Genomic DNA, 16,149 nt, shown 5'->3' on the forward strand with positions numbered 1-16,149 from the left:
ATTGCCTTGGATTCTACAACCTACTGGATTGCAGATAATTCATTATCCTTTCCTTCAGCAGGTCTCCTTAATTTTCCCACCACAGAGGTAAGGCTAAACAGCCCGTAGTTTCCAGTCTTCCACTTTTGTGAAACAGGACCACAACTGCCCTTCTCCAATCTCGATCACCACTCCCATCTCCAAGGATCTATTGAACAGATCCTTCAGTAAACCTGCCAGCATTTAAAATAATGAAAGGTTGTTGGCTCCTCACTTACAGTAAATGAGAAGTTAAATTGGTACTGCAGTTGTAGAGTTCTCCTGTATGCACAGATTGTCAACTACAACTTCCAGCAGTAAAGGCCTTCTACCATGCACAATTACAGAACCATGCCTTTTCCGATGCCATTTCTTTATAGTGGAATAGTTTACTATCTCAGCTTAAAGATGAAAACAATTTGTTATGTTTTAGCAAGTGTGGCTAATGTATATGCCTGAGTAAATTCAGGTTTGCCGGACAAGCATCAGGTGGCGTTAAGGGCAGAATTTTAAATATCGTGACTGCATTGTTACATATTTATATAATATGATGTAATTTTGTATACTTGATTTTGTTGTACCTCACTGAGTGATTTTTACCTGGAAGGCAATTGATGGCTTCATGGTCTTGTCTACTTTCAATTTTTTTTTAGTTTCACCCAAACCCTCTTGTGAATGAGATGGTATCTATCCTTCTCCCCATGCATACTCTTGTCAACCAGCAGCAGTCCTTTTTCAATGTCTTCTTTAGTGAACACAGAACTGAAGTATTTAATAGTACTACTTTATCTTCATCTCTTTCTACACATTGATCTTTTGCCTCCTTTTAATCTTACAATGCCAATTCTGGCCTTCCTCTTTTTTCTGACATATTTGAAGGATGTTTTAACATCTTGCTTTACCTTTCTAAAAATCCTCTTCCACTTAAGCCTTTACTACCTGTAGAAAGTTGAGAAGAGATGTTTCTCAAATTTTGTAAGGTGTTATACATATATTGTACCATATGAAATCGGTGAGCTGCTAATCTTGATGTCAGCATAGCTGACAAAGTTCTTTTTTCACAATTCTAATAGTTTGGCATCATCACCTGGAGGGAAACTGGTGCGAGTCTTGGACTGTTTTGCTTTCTTTAGGGATAATTCTACAACAATGAACTTGTGAGGGATCTGTACTTTTTTGCGACTTTGATAGGGTTGGACCTTGTTCTTTCGGTCTAGTTTGTGGTCCACTGACAATTTGATCAGAGTTTACCACATTCTTAATTAAAGTCCCTATAATACTATGGATAGGGAGTGCTACATCCTGCTTAGGAGCTTGTATTTAAATTCAAGACCCCCAAAATGTCTTCTCTAGGTTCAGTCTCTTCTTGCAATGTAAATGAAATTGAAGTAGCCATTAAAAAAAAACAAAAAAAAAAAAACTGGCCAAAATATATATTCAGGTGGAGAGCTGGTTCAGAGGAAGGACCTAACAGATGGAAGATGTGATGAAGTAGAAATATTTGTCCAATACTTGTACACAAAATCCAGCCACATCCTATGAACAAAAAGATGGCGCTGGAGGAGGAGGATCTGCTGACAAAGTATCTGATTCTGGCACTAAGACTCATACAGTATCCTTTGACTCAGATGTTAGCAAATGCTCTGTGGTTACTGGAGGATCTCTGCACTGAAACAAATAAAGTGCCAAAGTCTTGAGAGGAGACTGCACTGAAGAGCACCAAGTTCTCCTGCAATGAGGTTTTAATAGTAGATGGTTCAGAGACAGTTTTGGCACCGGAAACAGATGTCTATTCCCTCTGTGCTGATGAAGTTTCAGTGCGAGATTTCCTCAAGTCAGCACCAGGGAAGATTTTTTTCTCTCTCCTAAGATCATTGTGAGATTTGGGGAATCTTGACAAGGATGTCAAGACTGATTTGCTAAATTTAAGCACCAGTTCCTCAGCTATACCCTTCCTCTTTTTTTTCAGTTGACATCTGAGAAGTTAATAATGCTTTTATTGTCAAGTCTCTGTGGGACAGAGTGCAAGAATACACATGGACTGTGGGATGGGCCTAGGCAGCACAGGTAGCAGTCATGGAAGTTGAGGCTGGACATTTTAAAGTTACATTTTGGGCATTCATTGAATGGCTTTCTGCCAAACATGGCAAGGAGAGAAGCTAAATCAAATTCAATGGTTGGAATTTGAATACATAAAATAAAAAAAAAAGGGAAAAGTACTTAATTTTTTTTTCAGGAGACATGACAACATAAAAAAATAAAAGGAAAAGCTAAGAAGAAGAAAAAATAGAGTCACAAAATCTACCAACCTGAAAAACTAGACTAGCAATTCTGATAATAGCAGACATGCTTCCTTTCACTTCGGTGGAAGGAAACAGCCCAAGAAGACTTGTAGTGTCTTTCTGAATTCAGAGTCTGTTCTGTAACAGCACCATCAGATGACATCAACCATTGGTATGGCTGATGTAATCCTGCTCGTCAGAGAAACTCTCATCCCTAAATGTTCCGATATCCTTTGTGTCTTCTGGAATAAAAGCCGCTCCATTATTACACCTCTTAAACAGTGTGCTGGCTCCTCTATCTGCTCTCTGGTACCCAGTTATATGGACGCACATTAAGTAACCTTACAAAACAAATTAAATAAATGCTACCAACCTGATCAAAAACTGAACTGGCAGAAACCAAGGGAAGCCACAGAAAGGGACATCCTCACAAGGAGCCTGAACAGAGTCATTGATTTCTGGGATGTGAGGAGTGATGTGCGATATTCCAGTGTAATCAAAGGCATTAATCCATATCCCAGAATCACGTTTGAATATGTTTCCATCCAAGCCATGAAATGTCCTAGTTATGTGCTGACAGAAAAGGAGGGAAAAAACAGGAGGGGTGCATGGAAGGGAAAAAAAATTAGGTAATGTTAATATATACACAAAAAGAGAGCAAGTTTGCTTACCCATAAACTGTTTTCCATAAATAGCAATATGAATTAGCCATTTCATATGGGTGACGTCATCTGGCAGCACCGAACAGACTTGCCTCTCCAAGACAGTAGAGTTTTGAGATCTATTGAGCATGTGTGGGAATTCCCACATGGGCACTGCCTCATGAGCCTTTTCTTGCGAATCTCCTGCACACTCGAGGTCATTCTGAGGGGGGGGCCTGATTAAGAAGATTTGCCAAGCATGCTATATGTTATGTTTGTAAACATATCATAAGAACTCCAGAGGAATATTAATAAGGACAGTAGCTAGCAGGACAGGCTGCCAACAAATGGATGTCCCCACTGTCCCTAGTAAGACTAACAAAAGTAAAGTCCAAAGTAAAGCACGTTCAAGCAGCCTTGTTTGAATTATCAAGAGGGCTGCTCACCCTGAAAATGACAGCAGTAATTTTGTTATGGGTTTCACAGTTGCTCGGTTTGAATGTAAATTTTACAGTCCTTAACATAAGGCTTGGGGGATAACCTAAAAGGATGGGCAGATGCACAGAGCAGCAGTTACTACCATAAGAAATTTGCTGGGAAGACTGGATGGACCATGTGGTCTTTTTCTGCTGTCATTACTGTGTTACTATCTAAACTGTTTCATGACCTCAAACATTATGGAGAGTTCAGAGGCGAGACACTGTCACCACCATATAAAACTAAATAAATAGTTGAAAAAGTTATATAATGCGATTCTAGTACTGTCTATTCTGGGTCAGAGAACATAAGAGCATAAGAAAATGCCATACTGGGTCAGACCAAGGGTCCATCAAGCCCAACATCCTGTTTTCCAACAGTGGCCAATCCAGGCCATAAGAACCTGGCAAGTACCCAAAAACTAAGTCTATTCCATGTTACCGTTGCTAATGGCAGTGGCTATTCTCTAAATGAACTTAATAGCAGGTAATGGACTTCTCCTCCAAGAACTTATCCAATCCTTTTTTAAACACAGCTATACTAACTGCACGAACCACATCCTCTGGCAACAAATTCCAGAGTTTAATTGTGCGTTGAGTAAAAAAGAACTTTCTCCGATTAGTTTTAAATGTGCCCCATGCTAACTTCATGGAGTGCCCCCTAGTCTTTCTATTATTCGAAAGAGTAAATAACCAATTCACATCTACCCGTTCTAGACCTCTCATGATTTTAAACACCTATATCATATCCCCCCTCAGTCGTCTCTTCTCCAAGCTGAAAAGTCCTAACCTCTTTAGTCTTTCCTCATAGGGGAGCTGTTCCATTCCCCTTATTTTGGTAGCCCTTCTCTGTACCTTCTCCATCGCAATTATATCTTTTTTGAGATGCGGTGACCAGAATTGTACATAGTATTCAAGGTGCGGTCTCACCATGAAGCGATACAAAGGCATTATGACATTTTCAGTTTTATTCACATTCCCTTTCTAATAATTCTCAACATTCTGTTTGCTTTTTTGACTGCCGCAGCACACTGAACCGACGATTTCAATGTGTTATCCACTATGACACCTAGATCTCTTTCTTGGGTTGTAGCACCTAATATGGAACCCAACACTGTGTAATTATAGCATGGGTTATTTTTCCCTATATGCATCACCTTGCACTTATCCACTGGTATTTTTTACCTGCAGGCTTAATCCAAGTCAGAAGGAGACAGAAAGCACATAATTCACTGATTGCAGGGACAGAACTTGTGGGCTTCAGCAGCCACATATAGAACAAGCACAACATACAATTGATCAATTAGACTTGTACTGGCCCAGGTGACCGCTGCTCCCACAAGCGTCTGGACCAAGATGGCTGCTGCCCTGCCATTCAATCCTACACCTTTGGAGCCACTGCTGCTAACTCTTGCTGCAGAAACAGTACTGAAGGCGAAACCTGGGTGCTGGCCTGCATCTGGGTTAGGGCGACTGCAGCAAATGCCCCCAACAGAATGCATGGAGGGTAACCTGCATGAAGCAGCACCAGCCACCACCCTCAATAAAATGGCATGAGGGCCACCTGCACAGAGCTGTAGTTAATGCCCTCCACAGAACACGTGGAGGTGACCTGTATGGACTGGCAGTTACTCCCTTAACAGAAAGCTTGGATGGGGTAACTGGCACAGAGCAGCAGCAGATTCCACCTCTAAAAGAAAGCATGGGAATTACTACTGTAAGCAATGAGCCAGGACAACTGGATGGACCGTTTAACTGCCATCATTTACTCTTAACAACATTCCTGACATGTCTGATGGCCATATGGAAAGTGCTACTGCACTTGTATGCAATTATTCCACATGGGCCTTGCCAGGGACTTAAGGGGAATATCATCTCCCTCTTTCTGCTGGCTGCTGCTCTCCCTAAGTATCCAAGCATCTGATTGGCTTTGTTTTATTTGCCTCCAGTTTCCATACTACTTTGTACTTAGAAGAAATTTTGTCTCCAAAACTGTAGCTCACTTTGCCACCTATAGCAATACGTTTGGCTTTTTTTTTTTTTTTTTTTTTAAATTATTGCTGCAAACATTTGAGCATGCAGATTCAATGGGCCCTTTGCAGGCCTGATACCAGCATGCCACTGGCCCTGCATCGCCACTAGTGGTTAGAATCGTTCTCTCCCCTCATAACGGAGACTACCCAATCGCAGTCTGGTAGAGCACACACTCAAACCCAATGGGCATTGGTGAAGGCCGCCATGCTGACAAAAGCGTGTGCACCTGGGGGCCGCAGCACAAGTCTGGACTATACATGAGCAAGTGGATTGGAGAACTGGGCAGGGGAGGACCTTGGAGCTGCAGCAGGAGCTTGGTAGACCCTACCGAAGGAAGCAACGCGCACAGTGCATAACAAACCCTGCCTTCCCCTTTGCAGAAACAGGCTCACAAAAATCAGTTGACTCACCCATCCCACTCACAATGCAACTGCAGCCGCAATCCCCTCAAGCAGACCCCATGCTCTAGGGCCAGAGGGTGTCCCTGCAACTGCAGGATCCCTTGGGGGGGGGGGGGTTCATACACAAGGGCCAGAGCGTCTGCCCAAACTCACCAAGCTGAAAGCTTCGCTAGAGCCCAGATGATCAGAGGCCACACAAAGATGCATGAGACAATCTAATGCAAGAACCCCCTAAGTATATCTGCATAGCCCCTCACTGATACTCCGGACAAATGCCATTTTGTGGCCCAGCAAAATCCGCCCTGCTGCAGCCTGCCTTCTCACCGACCCCAATGCACTGTAGGCCACCTTCAGCTCTAGCACTTGCTCCTCACATCTGACCCTAATTCAGAGCAGGCCACGTGCTCCACTAAACCCCTCGTTTCACTGGCACATGCCCGATCTTCCACCCAGGCCCTACCTGACCATCCAAACTAAGGCCTGCCAGTGATGGACGCACCAGTATCCGGCTTGGATACCCAATCTCATCTCTTCAGTCATTCATACCCGAGGGGGTGGGGGCAGGTGGGTGCATGCTACTGAATGGTAGGCTATACGGTTAAAAGGGGCCAAATCCTCCAAGAAGCCACAGGCCCAAGGGAAGGTGTGCTCGAGTGAACAGCCACTGAATAACAGGCACGATGTTCACTGCATGGTCCCTTGGAGTAAGGACCTCTACTCTGGGAACAGCCACCCAAAAAACAGATGCGTAGGAAAGAAAACCTTGCCAATAAAACCACCGAAAGAGGCTGGAGGGCGGGCCAGGCCACCTTTACATCAAGTTCAGTGGCCCATCTCCCCCAGCCTCAGCCCACTCCCTTGCTCCAGAGGCAGAACTCCTCCCTGGTTGTGGCAGGTCAGCTTCTTAAGCATGGGACTGCAAAAAAACTGGTCTTATGACTTATGTCCCCTTTTTTGTGCAGTAATTTATAATTATTGATCACGGTTTCCCAGTCTCATTTTTTTGTAAGGGTCACTAGTCACTCATGAATGATCATGTATCAGAGTAAGCATTTTCACAAAGGACTTATCTTCTTGTATTAATGATTCCCAATGCTGGCGGTTCCACAATCAAAGGCAAAAAATATTGGTGCACTAAAGATGTTTTTGTGGGGCTGCCAAGGCAGCGAGACAACTATTTAGAATAATTGCCAAGGAAAAAAAATTCTGAAGCAAGCGAGAAGAAACATTTGTGCAAGTGCTTGGACAAAAAATGTCTGAGGCGGCTCATGCGGGAATTCCCGCCCATGCTCAGTAGGGCTCAAAGCTCTATCATCTTGGAGAGATCAAGTCTATTCGTGCCACCGGATGACATCACTCACATGTAATGGCTAATTCAGCTTGCTTAGACTTGAAAAATTAATGTGTCCCAACCCCTCATTGTCATTTCTTCACACTCAGATCAAAGGAAGCTCTGCCTCCAAGGTTATCATTACACTTACACAGAAGTACCTGGGGATTTCAATATTCATTTTATTAGTTTCTATAGCTGATAACAGACTCCTGAGGACAGACTACCTTAAAAAAAAAAAAAAGAACCTTTCCCTGTTTCAAAAAAAAAATTATATAATATGTTTAATGACAGCACTCTGACCGAGTCCACAATCAACTATAAAACATTTGCTTACATGTACATTTTTAATTTAAAGAATAATGCTTCACTAGCTCACTAATCGAGTAATGACTAATGGTGGGTTGAAACTATATTCCTGGACATGTGTGGTATAAATTCCCCCATCAAAAGATCTAAAATATTGTCTACATTGCAGAGGAAATCTGTACAATGTTGCGTTTCTCCAGGAAACACATTTAACTGATAGTGAACATGAGAAACTATGCAGAGGTTGGGTTGGAGAGATTCACTATGCCTCTGCGACCACTAAATCTGCGGGAGTGGCGATACTTATTGGAAAGCATGCACCTATTACAGTTAAGCAAACAATTAGGGATCCTGAGGGGAGATACCTCATTCTCATCCTAGATATTCATCAACAGCCATACATCCCTTGCAATATATACGCTCCTAATAATCCTGGGCTAAAATTCTTTCGTGGAGTATATTACCTACTGGCGTCTTATACTGATTAAGTCATCATAATTGACGGTGACTTTAATATAATCCGTGATACCCATATGGATAGAGACCAAACCCCGGGAGGCAGCCACTAGCAGACAATGGAATTCTGTTTCTGGAACACTCATTGCAATTAGTGGATGCGTGGCGCACTCTCCATCCTATGGAACGGGAATATACTCATCTCAAGGGCTCATCAGACCCAGACGCGTTTGGATTATTTCCTAGTTAGTAGTAGTCATTTCTCAGCCATACGAGATGCACACATAGCTGACCTTATTATCTCGGATCACACACCTGTAGGGATCACTTTATCAGACATTCACACCCGCAACACTGGGGCTGCTTGGAGGTTCCCGCATTACCTGTCCAAAGTTTACTGACAGTTTACTGACTGACAGTTTGCTGACTACCTACAAGACCGCTGGGTGGACTATGCTAGCCTTAACAAAGAACATTCGGAAGATCAGTAATTGTTCTGGTACACAGCTAAGGCAGTACTCAGGGGAGATATTTATATATCTCCCCTGAGTACTCGGGGAGATATTGATATTTATATAATCATGAATGTTCACTGTAAGCTCCACTTAGTTCCTCTTTGCGCCTTCTTGTTGCTGTTAATTGTTAAATGTTTCAATGTAAACCGCCATCGAGGCGACAGTTTCTTCCTTGTAAACCGGTGTGATATGTATTCTTTACAGAAACATCGGTATATAAAATAAATAAATAAATAAATATTTCTTACATGGCCAGGCGGCGAAAAGAGAGAGACAAACAAATTTTAACCTTAAGCTCTCAGCTTCGGTAGGCAAGAGCTGCCCTGGCGAGTAGTAATTCTCAAGCTAACAGGGATAATTTTCTAACCATACAAAGTGCTCTTAATACTCTGCTCCATCAGCGAGCTACCAAAAGTTTGATTTATTATCAGCACAAGTTGTTCCAATACAGTAATAAGCCTGGTAAACTTATGGCTAATCTCATTAAGTCTCATCAAGGCTCCAGGTTCATTCTGGCCATAAGGAAACAAACGGGTCAAGTCACTTCGGACATGGCCGACATTTTGAAAACTTTTCAAAATTTTTACACTAACCTCTACACAGCCGGGCAATGGAATTCGGAAGCTTGTACAAAATTCCTATCTACACTTAAGTTGCCCCGGTTGACAAGGGAGTAAGTCTTGGGGCTCAATAGGCCCATTACTGAAGACTAGGTGCGGCACACCATACGAATGGCCAAGTACTTTAAATCCCCAGGCCCAGACGAGTACCCGGCCGAATTTTACCAAGTCCTCCTGGATTCTGTTACCCCCCCCATTGACTAAGGCCTTTAACACCCTTGTTCTGAAAGGCTCTTACCCACCACATACCAATCTAGCTCACATTACTCTTATCCTAAAACCGGGGAAAGGCCCTCTTGAGGCCACGTCCTACAGACCTATCTCGCTTCTAAATCAAGACCAAAAGCCGTTAGCTAAAATATTAGCAGATTGCCTGGCCCCCCTACTTCCCACTTTGACACAACCCGGACAGGTGGGATTCGCCCGCCGCTGATATGCTCTCACTAACATCCGGAAAATATTGGTGGCGATGACTCTGTTTCAACAGACGGATACGCCCTATCTGGCCATCAGCTTTGATGCAGAAAAGGCGTTTGGGAGGTGGATCCAAGAGTGTTCCTGATTGATTTTCAAGTGCTGAACTCTTGCAGAAAACTTACCTTTTATGATGGGGAGGAAGCGCCCTGCGGCAACTCTGGCAAGCACTCTGACCGGTCTGATGGATGCCCATGTCACGCACAGCGACAAAGGAGCGGGAGACCAGCCGCTCCAGAGAGGAGAAGGGGAATTTGAGCTCCCCTTTCTACCTGGCTCAATTTCACTGTTGAGTCCCGCTGAGAGGACCCCACCGCTAAATCCGGCTGCTGGTAGAACAGCGATTACTCCGGGGGAAGAAATCAGAGACCAAAGTGTGAAGGACTTCAACCTAGCAGGATCCGGAGCAGCGCTGACGGCAACTTCTAGCCCCTTGGGTGGTGAAATTGGAGCGTTAAGAGGAGAAGCTTTGGGAGCTGTTGAGGGACTCCCCGTGACAGAAATACCATCAATGGTAAGCCCGCATGTTTTCTCCTTTGAAACGCTATGGGAAGCTATAAACGAGATGAGACTGTCTATATTGCAGCAATTAATTCCAGTAATGGAACAAGTAAAACAGCATGAAAAGAAAATGGAAAGTTTTTGCGAATATGAGCTTAGAAACAGAACAGGCGGCATCTACAAGGACAGATAAAAATACTTCAAACGCAAGTAATGTTGATGAAAGATAAGAACAATACTGCTCAAAAAATAGAAAACCTTGAGAATATCGCAAAAAGTTGGAATTTAAGATTTATAAATTTTCCTCAGTTGCCTTTGAGATCTCCAAGAGAGGTCTTTAAAAAGTATCTGATTGATATACTTAAACTTTCAGAGGAAATGATTCCATCAATTACAAAGATATTTTATATATCAAAGTCCAGAAGAGAGGCCGTCAATCAAGATAGTGATTTAGAAATCTTGAGACCAGCAAAAGATCAGTCTCTCAACATAACTATTCTGGAAACATCTGATATGGAATTAGCAATTCCTGCAACATTGATTGTGACCTTAACGTTAGAGACTGACAGGGAATGGCTATTGAAATTAAGTATAAGGCATAGAAATGAAAGATTTATGGGAAGTTTATTAGGAGCCTTCCCTGATGTCTCTCGAGAGACCCAGAGGAGGAGAAAAGCTTTCCTCCTGCTGAGACCACAGGTCTTATTAATTGGGGCAAGATATTTTCTTAAATTTCCATGCAAGTGTGTGGTTAAATATTTACAGAATACTTATGTGTTTTTTGATCCACCCCAGTTAACTCAATTCTTAGTGGGGAAAGCTCCCATAACTACTGAAGCACCCTGTTTGGATGTTCCTAGTCCCTCATAAAAAAAAAAAAAAAAAAAGTGTCACTGTTATATCTGGTATATTTCCTTAAATAAGTTATATGTAATTTTTCCTCAAGGTTTGGAAGGATCCGCCTTCCTAATTGAGGACTTTAAAATATGAAGAGATACTGTAATTCTTATTTTCCTGTATATGATGAATTATATAATTGTATTATGATATTGGATGTAATCTCTTTTTTTCCTATCAAGAATTGTTCTTGTAATTATTATAAACTGGCATAAATATAAAATTAAAAAAAAAAAGCGTTTGATAGGGTGGATTGGGTGTATCTGTCTTGCATACTTGAATATATGGGATTCGATGATTACTTTCATGATGCTATCAAATTATTTTACACAGATCCCATAGCTAGGATAGTGGCCAATGGGATGACATCGGACGAATTTAAGGTGGGAAGGGGCACTAAACAGGGCTGTCCCCTTTCCCCTTTATTGTTTTTGTTACAATTGGAACCTCTTCTGCTAGCCAAAGTCATCGGGCTGTGAAGGGAGTGAGGTTTCAAACAAAAACTTTCAAATATGCCGCATTCGCGGATGACATTTTATAGTTTTCCCTCACAGACCCCGCCGCATATCTACCCCCTCTCTCCTTAAGATTTTTGAGGACTGTGGCATTTTTTCAGGGCTTAGGTAAGCACAGATAAATCAGAAGCTTTAGCATTTCCCAACTCGCTTCGGGAGAGATGGAGAGGACCATTCCCTCTACTATGGGCTGTTGATAGTATCAAATATTTGGATGTCATTATCCAGTCTCATATTTCCCAATTATATCAGTCTAATGTTCAAGGTCTTCTATCACATACACAAGAAAAATTGAAGCTCTGGATGCCCTTGCCCCTGTCGCTGGGTGGGAGGATAAATTTGTTTAAAATGACTATTCTACCAAAGTGGCTTTATCTTTTCCAAAATATACCCATCGTTTTGAAGCATAAAAATCTTTCTATCTTGGAAAGATCCATGAGACGGTTCCTGTGGAGAGGGAAGAGAGCACAAATTCCACTTCATTATCTCAAATCTGCTTGGGGAAAGGGGGGTATGGGGGTTCATAATGCGGCCAGAAATCTCCGCAGAGTGCGTGATTGGGTACTGGGGAGCTCTTCCTGGGTAAATCTGGAGGCGGAACAAACTCTTGTAGCCCCGATTGACTTACACTTCATATTGCAAGTAGACCCTCGGAGGCTACCGATATCTGGGGTCGTTGGTTTGTTGGTGGCCCCCATAAGACAAGCCTGGCTATTTCTTACTCGCTATCTAGATATTCCATGGCTTTGTGCTTACTTGATCCCCATCAAGGGGATCCAGAGTTCTCACCCGGTTCCCAGTCAATAGGGTTTAAACAATGGGCTTTGAAGGAGGTGACGCAATTGGGTCATGTTTTGGACACTCAGGGCAAATTACTATCATGGCCGGAACTACAAGATATTTACAGTCTACCCACAGATCACAAATTTTCCTATTTACAACTGCAACATTATGTTACCTCCTTGCCTGCTGAGTGCGTGCAGGCTGCTATTTTCCATAAGCTGGAAAAGTTCTTGTCCTTGGATCACAATCAACCCCCCTCCCTCTCCAGACATTATAAACACCCGAGTGTGAATTGTGGACCAGACTTGTGGCTGCTGTTACAAGATCGCTGGGATAAAGATCGCCCCCTTCCAATTGACTGGTAATATGATTAAAGCAGGATTTCACTCTATCACGGCTGTGACTTCCAATCAATATTACCGGGAAATGCAATATAAATTTCTATGGAGAGCTTATGTCTCCACCCTGACAGCCTGCCGCTCTCAGTTAATATTTTCGTCACTGTAATTTGCAAATGGGATTGCTGCTACACTTGTTTTGGGATTGTAAATGCATTAGGAACTTTTGGACATGGGTGTTACAGTATTTAAATGGCTTGTTGGATATATCTCTGTTCCACTCTCACCACGTGCTTTGTTATTTGATAACCTTCCTTTAACGACAATACGGACTGTTTCCACACGCATACTTTTTCAAAAGGCGCGCTATGTGGGAAAGAAACAGATCTTACTGCTGTGGAAAGAATAGACTCCCCCATCTTTCTGGCAATGGCGAAACCATTTTCATCGCCTGATGCACATGGAATCTCTCTCTTTACGATTCTCCCCGACTCGCAAGCGAAAATTTCTAAAGATCTGGGAGCCTTACCTGCAATCCCTGCCACATAGGGCCCGAAGTTTGATTCTCAACAACGTTTGACCTAATCCACAACCTCACATCTGGTTGGATGAGCTAACTACCCTGCAGATCTCGGATCCTTGAACTTTGTTTCTGTAGTTCTTGTAAATCTCGGAGGAGTTTCCAGGGGGGGGGGGGGGAAGGGGGGGGGATATGAGGGAATAACTTTTAATGATGCTCTGTTAGTTTCCCAGTGGGGATTGCAGAATCCCTTTCCCCACTGTGGAGATTGTATTTGTTTACTTGAAAATAATAAAAAAGTTTTTCCATAAAGAATAATGCTTCACAATCATCAGTAAGACAAAATACACTGCCATAGACTATCACTACAGTAGCTTCTTATATATTACATTAATATCTCTAAAGGCGGCTATTTTCAAGTCTTCCTGCATAAATATAAAGTCCATGTATACTTCTGCCCGCAGGTTTCACATCAGTTTTCAAAGAGAAAGTATGAGTATACTGGGGAAAAAGGACCCATAGAGACAAGCACCTGCTTTTTCCTGTGGGTAGTTTTTCCATACAAAATAACGCACAACCATTTCAAAATGTAATCTGTGGGCATTTCCCTCCTCCAACCTAAACACGCCTACATTTTACCCATCTAAAAGCATGTACATTGTTAATCCCCCACAAGTTTTTTGCCAAGTAACAACAGGGCGATTTTCAGATGGCTAATTTACCCAGGTCAATCATCATTTGCCAAGGCAAATGATTTCTGAAAAATGACTATGAAGTGTCTAGCAAGACGACACAAGGAAACCCATCTATGGACACCGGGACCAAAGACTGACCTTACATCACAAGTAGAGTCAAACATCTAGCTTTTTTTTTTTTTTTTTTTTTTTAAACATACTGATGTTTGATGTTATGCATTTCTAATGCTTTCCATCCTGGCAGTCATTGGGGAAGAGGTAAATAAACAAATATTTATTTAGAACAAACGTATGCAATTCCAGCTTTAAAAAAAAAAAAAAAAGGGTAGATGCACCCGCTTTACAGTTAGAAAATAAATGCCAATACAGAGTTCCCACATGACCCTGTTTCAAAGAACAGCCAACCCCATCTAGAAGAAAAGCTAAGATGACATGGGTTACTTTCCCTCTTCTAACTGGACATATCAGCACTGGGACTAGACCTTCTGTACAGATGACTTCCTACCTGGAGAAAAATCCGCTTGGGTTTCGGGCTGGCAGAATCTGAACTGTAAGGGAAAAAGGTCCCACTGCAAACAAGAATCAGTGTCACTGCAGACAATGATGCCAGCAATAACAAGCTTTTCCTCATGCTTTTCGTCAGGTAAATAAAACTGATCTGGAGGATTTAAGAAAAAAAAAAGTTACATGCCAGGTTAGTAAAAAACTGAACCCTGGATTTTTTTTTTTTTTTTGCTAAACACATGAAATAAAAAGTAGTTGTCCCTCCCAGTTCTACAAGCAAGATTTTCTTCTACAGGCTTGCTAAAATGCCATTTTCCAATCAGAAATTCCAGAGTCCCATGGAAATCACACTTCTAGCTTCCATGTTCCTTCATCTATTTCAACTTATACCACACCCTTCTAGTCACACAAAGAAAAGTAAATCCCAAATAAGAATCAAATTTTTTTTGTTTTACTATTGATGATTAAGGGCCAGATTCATTAAGGCTTTTCTCCCATTTTATGTCTATTGGAAAAAAAACCCTTAGTGAATCAGGTCCTAAGATACTCTTCTTAAATTATGCTTGAAGTAAAGCATAAATGACAATATTTTGGTAACATTAATCTACAAGGTTAAAATCTATGGAAGTCTCAGACTTCTAAAAATAAACAAAATATTTCCTTTGCCTGCTTGTCTATTTATTTCTGTTATAAAGTTTCTTTCCCCAAGCAAGAGCTTATTTGATCTATTTATAGCATTCAACTGCACTCTGCTTACATATATTTTTTTTTTATTCCTGAACCTTTACAAAAAAATTCAACAAACTTTACATTTAAAGTTACCAGGAAGTAACCGACCCAGTCTCACCATTGTCTCACTACACACAAGGATTTTCAGCCTTGCCTTCCTTAGAAAAATAAGAACTACAAGGTTCAAAACATGCAATGACAAAAAAAATGGGAGTGCCTCAGGCTGCCCCTGGCAAAGACAGCCTAAAAGTATATATATTAAATACTACATATATCTTTCTTTAAGAGTGATATATATATATATATTTTTTTTTTTTTTTTACACAAATTTTTACTTCAGACAACAATCATAATTGGCTTCCATGCCAAAGCTTTTTTGCCTGATTAGTTTCAGTGTATCAGTAGTTGAAAGCAGCTGCCCTCAGAACATTTTTGCAGGATGGGGAGAAGCTACTTTCCCATTACCCCACACACATTTTCCTCACATTTTAGAGTTGGGGGGCCTTGGCACTGTAATACACTGGAACGCAATGCTCTTATCAAGACTTTTGAGAAAAATCGATCAAACAGAACAAATACACATGTCTAATTGCCACTTTAAAAATTAAAAAGGAGAAATGACTACTTACCTGATAATTTCTTTTTCCTTAGTGCAGACAGGTGAATCCAAACCCAGTGGGTTATGCACCTCTACCAGCAGATAGAGACAGAGCAAAGCTGACAAGCCAGTATATATACACCCCTGCAGTGACATCAGCCTGCCCGTATTGTTCTGCAAAAACCAAATGTGGACAAGTTAGTAAAACTTGGTTATTAACAGATAACCATTCCAGCACTCAGCCAACAGGAAAACACTGAGCTCAGACAAAGTGTAACACTAATCCAGGAACTGGATTAACACCTACCAGTACTCCCTGAAACACAGCCACACAGGAGGATCATAGCACAATCACTCGGCTCAGAAATCCACTATTAGCTGAAATACCTCATTTGACAATTCCCATTCTCTGGATCCAGACTCAGTCTGCTGAGAGTCTGCTTTTACATTGTCTTTTCCTGCAATGTACAAGGCTGAGATCTCCTGAAGATGCACTTCCACCCATTCCATAAG

The 16,149-nt window shown here is 41.7% G+C and overlaps 1 protein-coding gene across 2 annotated transcripts in view; it reads right to left on the reverse strand.

Annotated features, from left to right (window-relative positions):
• The window catches only part of ERMP1 (endoplasmic reticulum metallopeptidase 1), a 128,039-nt gene that overhangs the window by 29,124 nt on the left and 82,766 nt on the right, over nt 1–16,149 (reverse strand). For both annotated transcript variants that reach the window (XM_029613903.1, XM_029613896.1), the window contains exons 11-12: nt 14,311–14,463; nt 2,674–2,873 (exon numbers count right to left, since the gene is read on the reverse strand). In XM_029613903.1, coding sequence (XP_029469763.1) covers nt 2,674–2,873; nt 14,311–14,463 — 353 coding nt within the window. The remainder of the gene's footprint in view (nt 1–2,673; nt 2,874–14,310; nt 14,464–16,149) is intronic.

This window comes from Rhinatrema bivittatum, chromosome 1, assembly GCF_901001135.1.
Source record: "Rhinatrema bivittatum chromosome 1, aRhiBiv1.1, whole genome shotgun sequence".
In the NCBI taxonomy this organism is placed as follows: Eukaryota; Metazoa; Chordata; class Amphibia; order Gymnophiona; family Rhinatrematidae; genus Rhinatrema; species Rhinatrema bivittatum.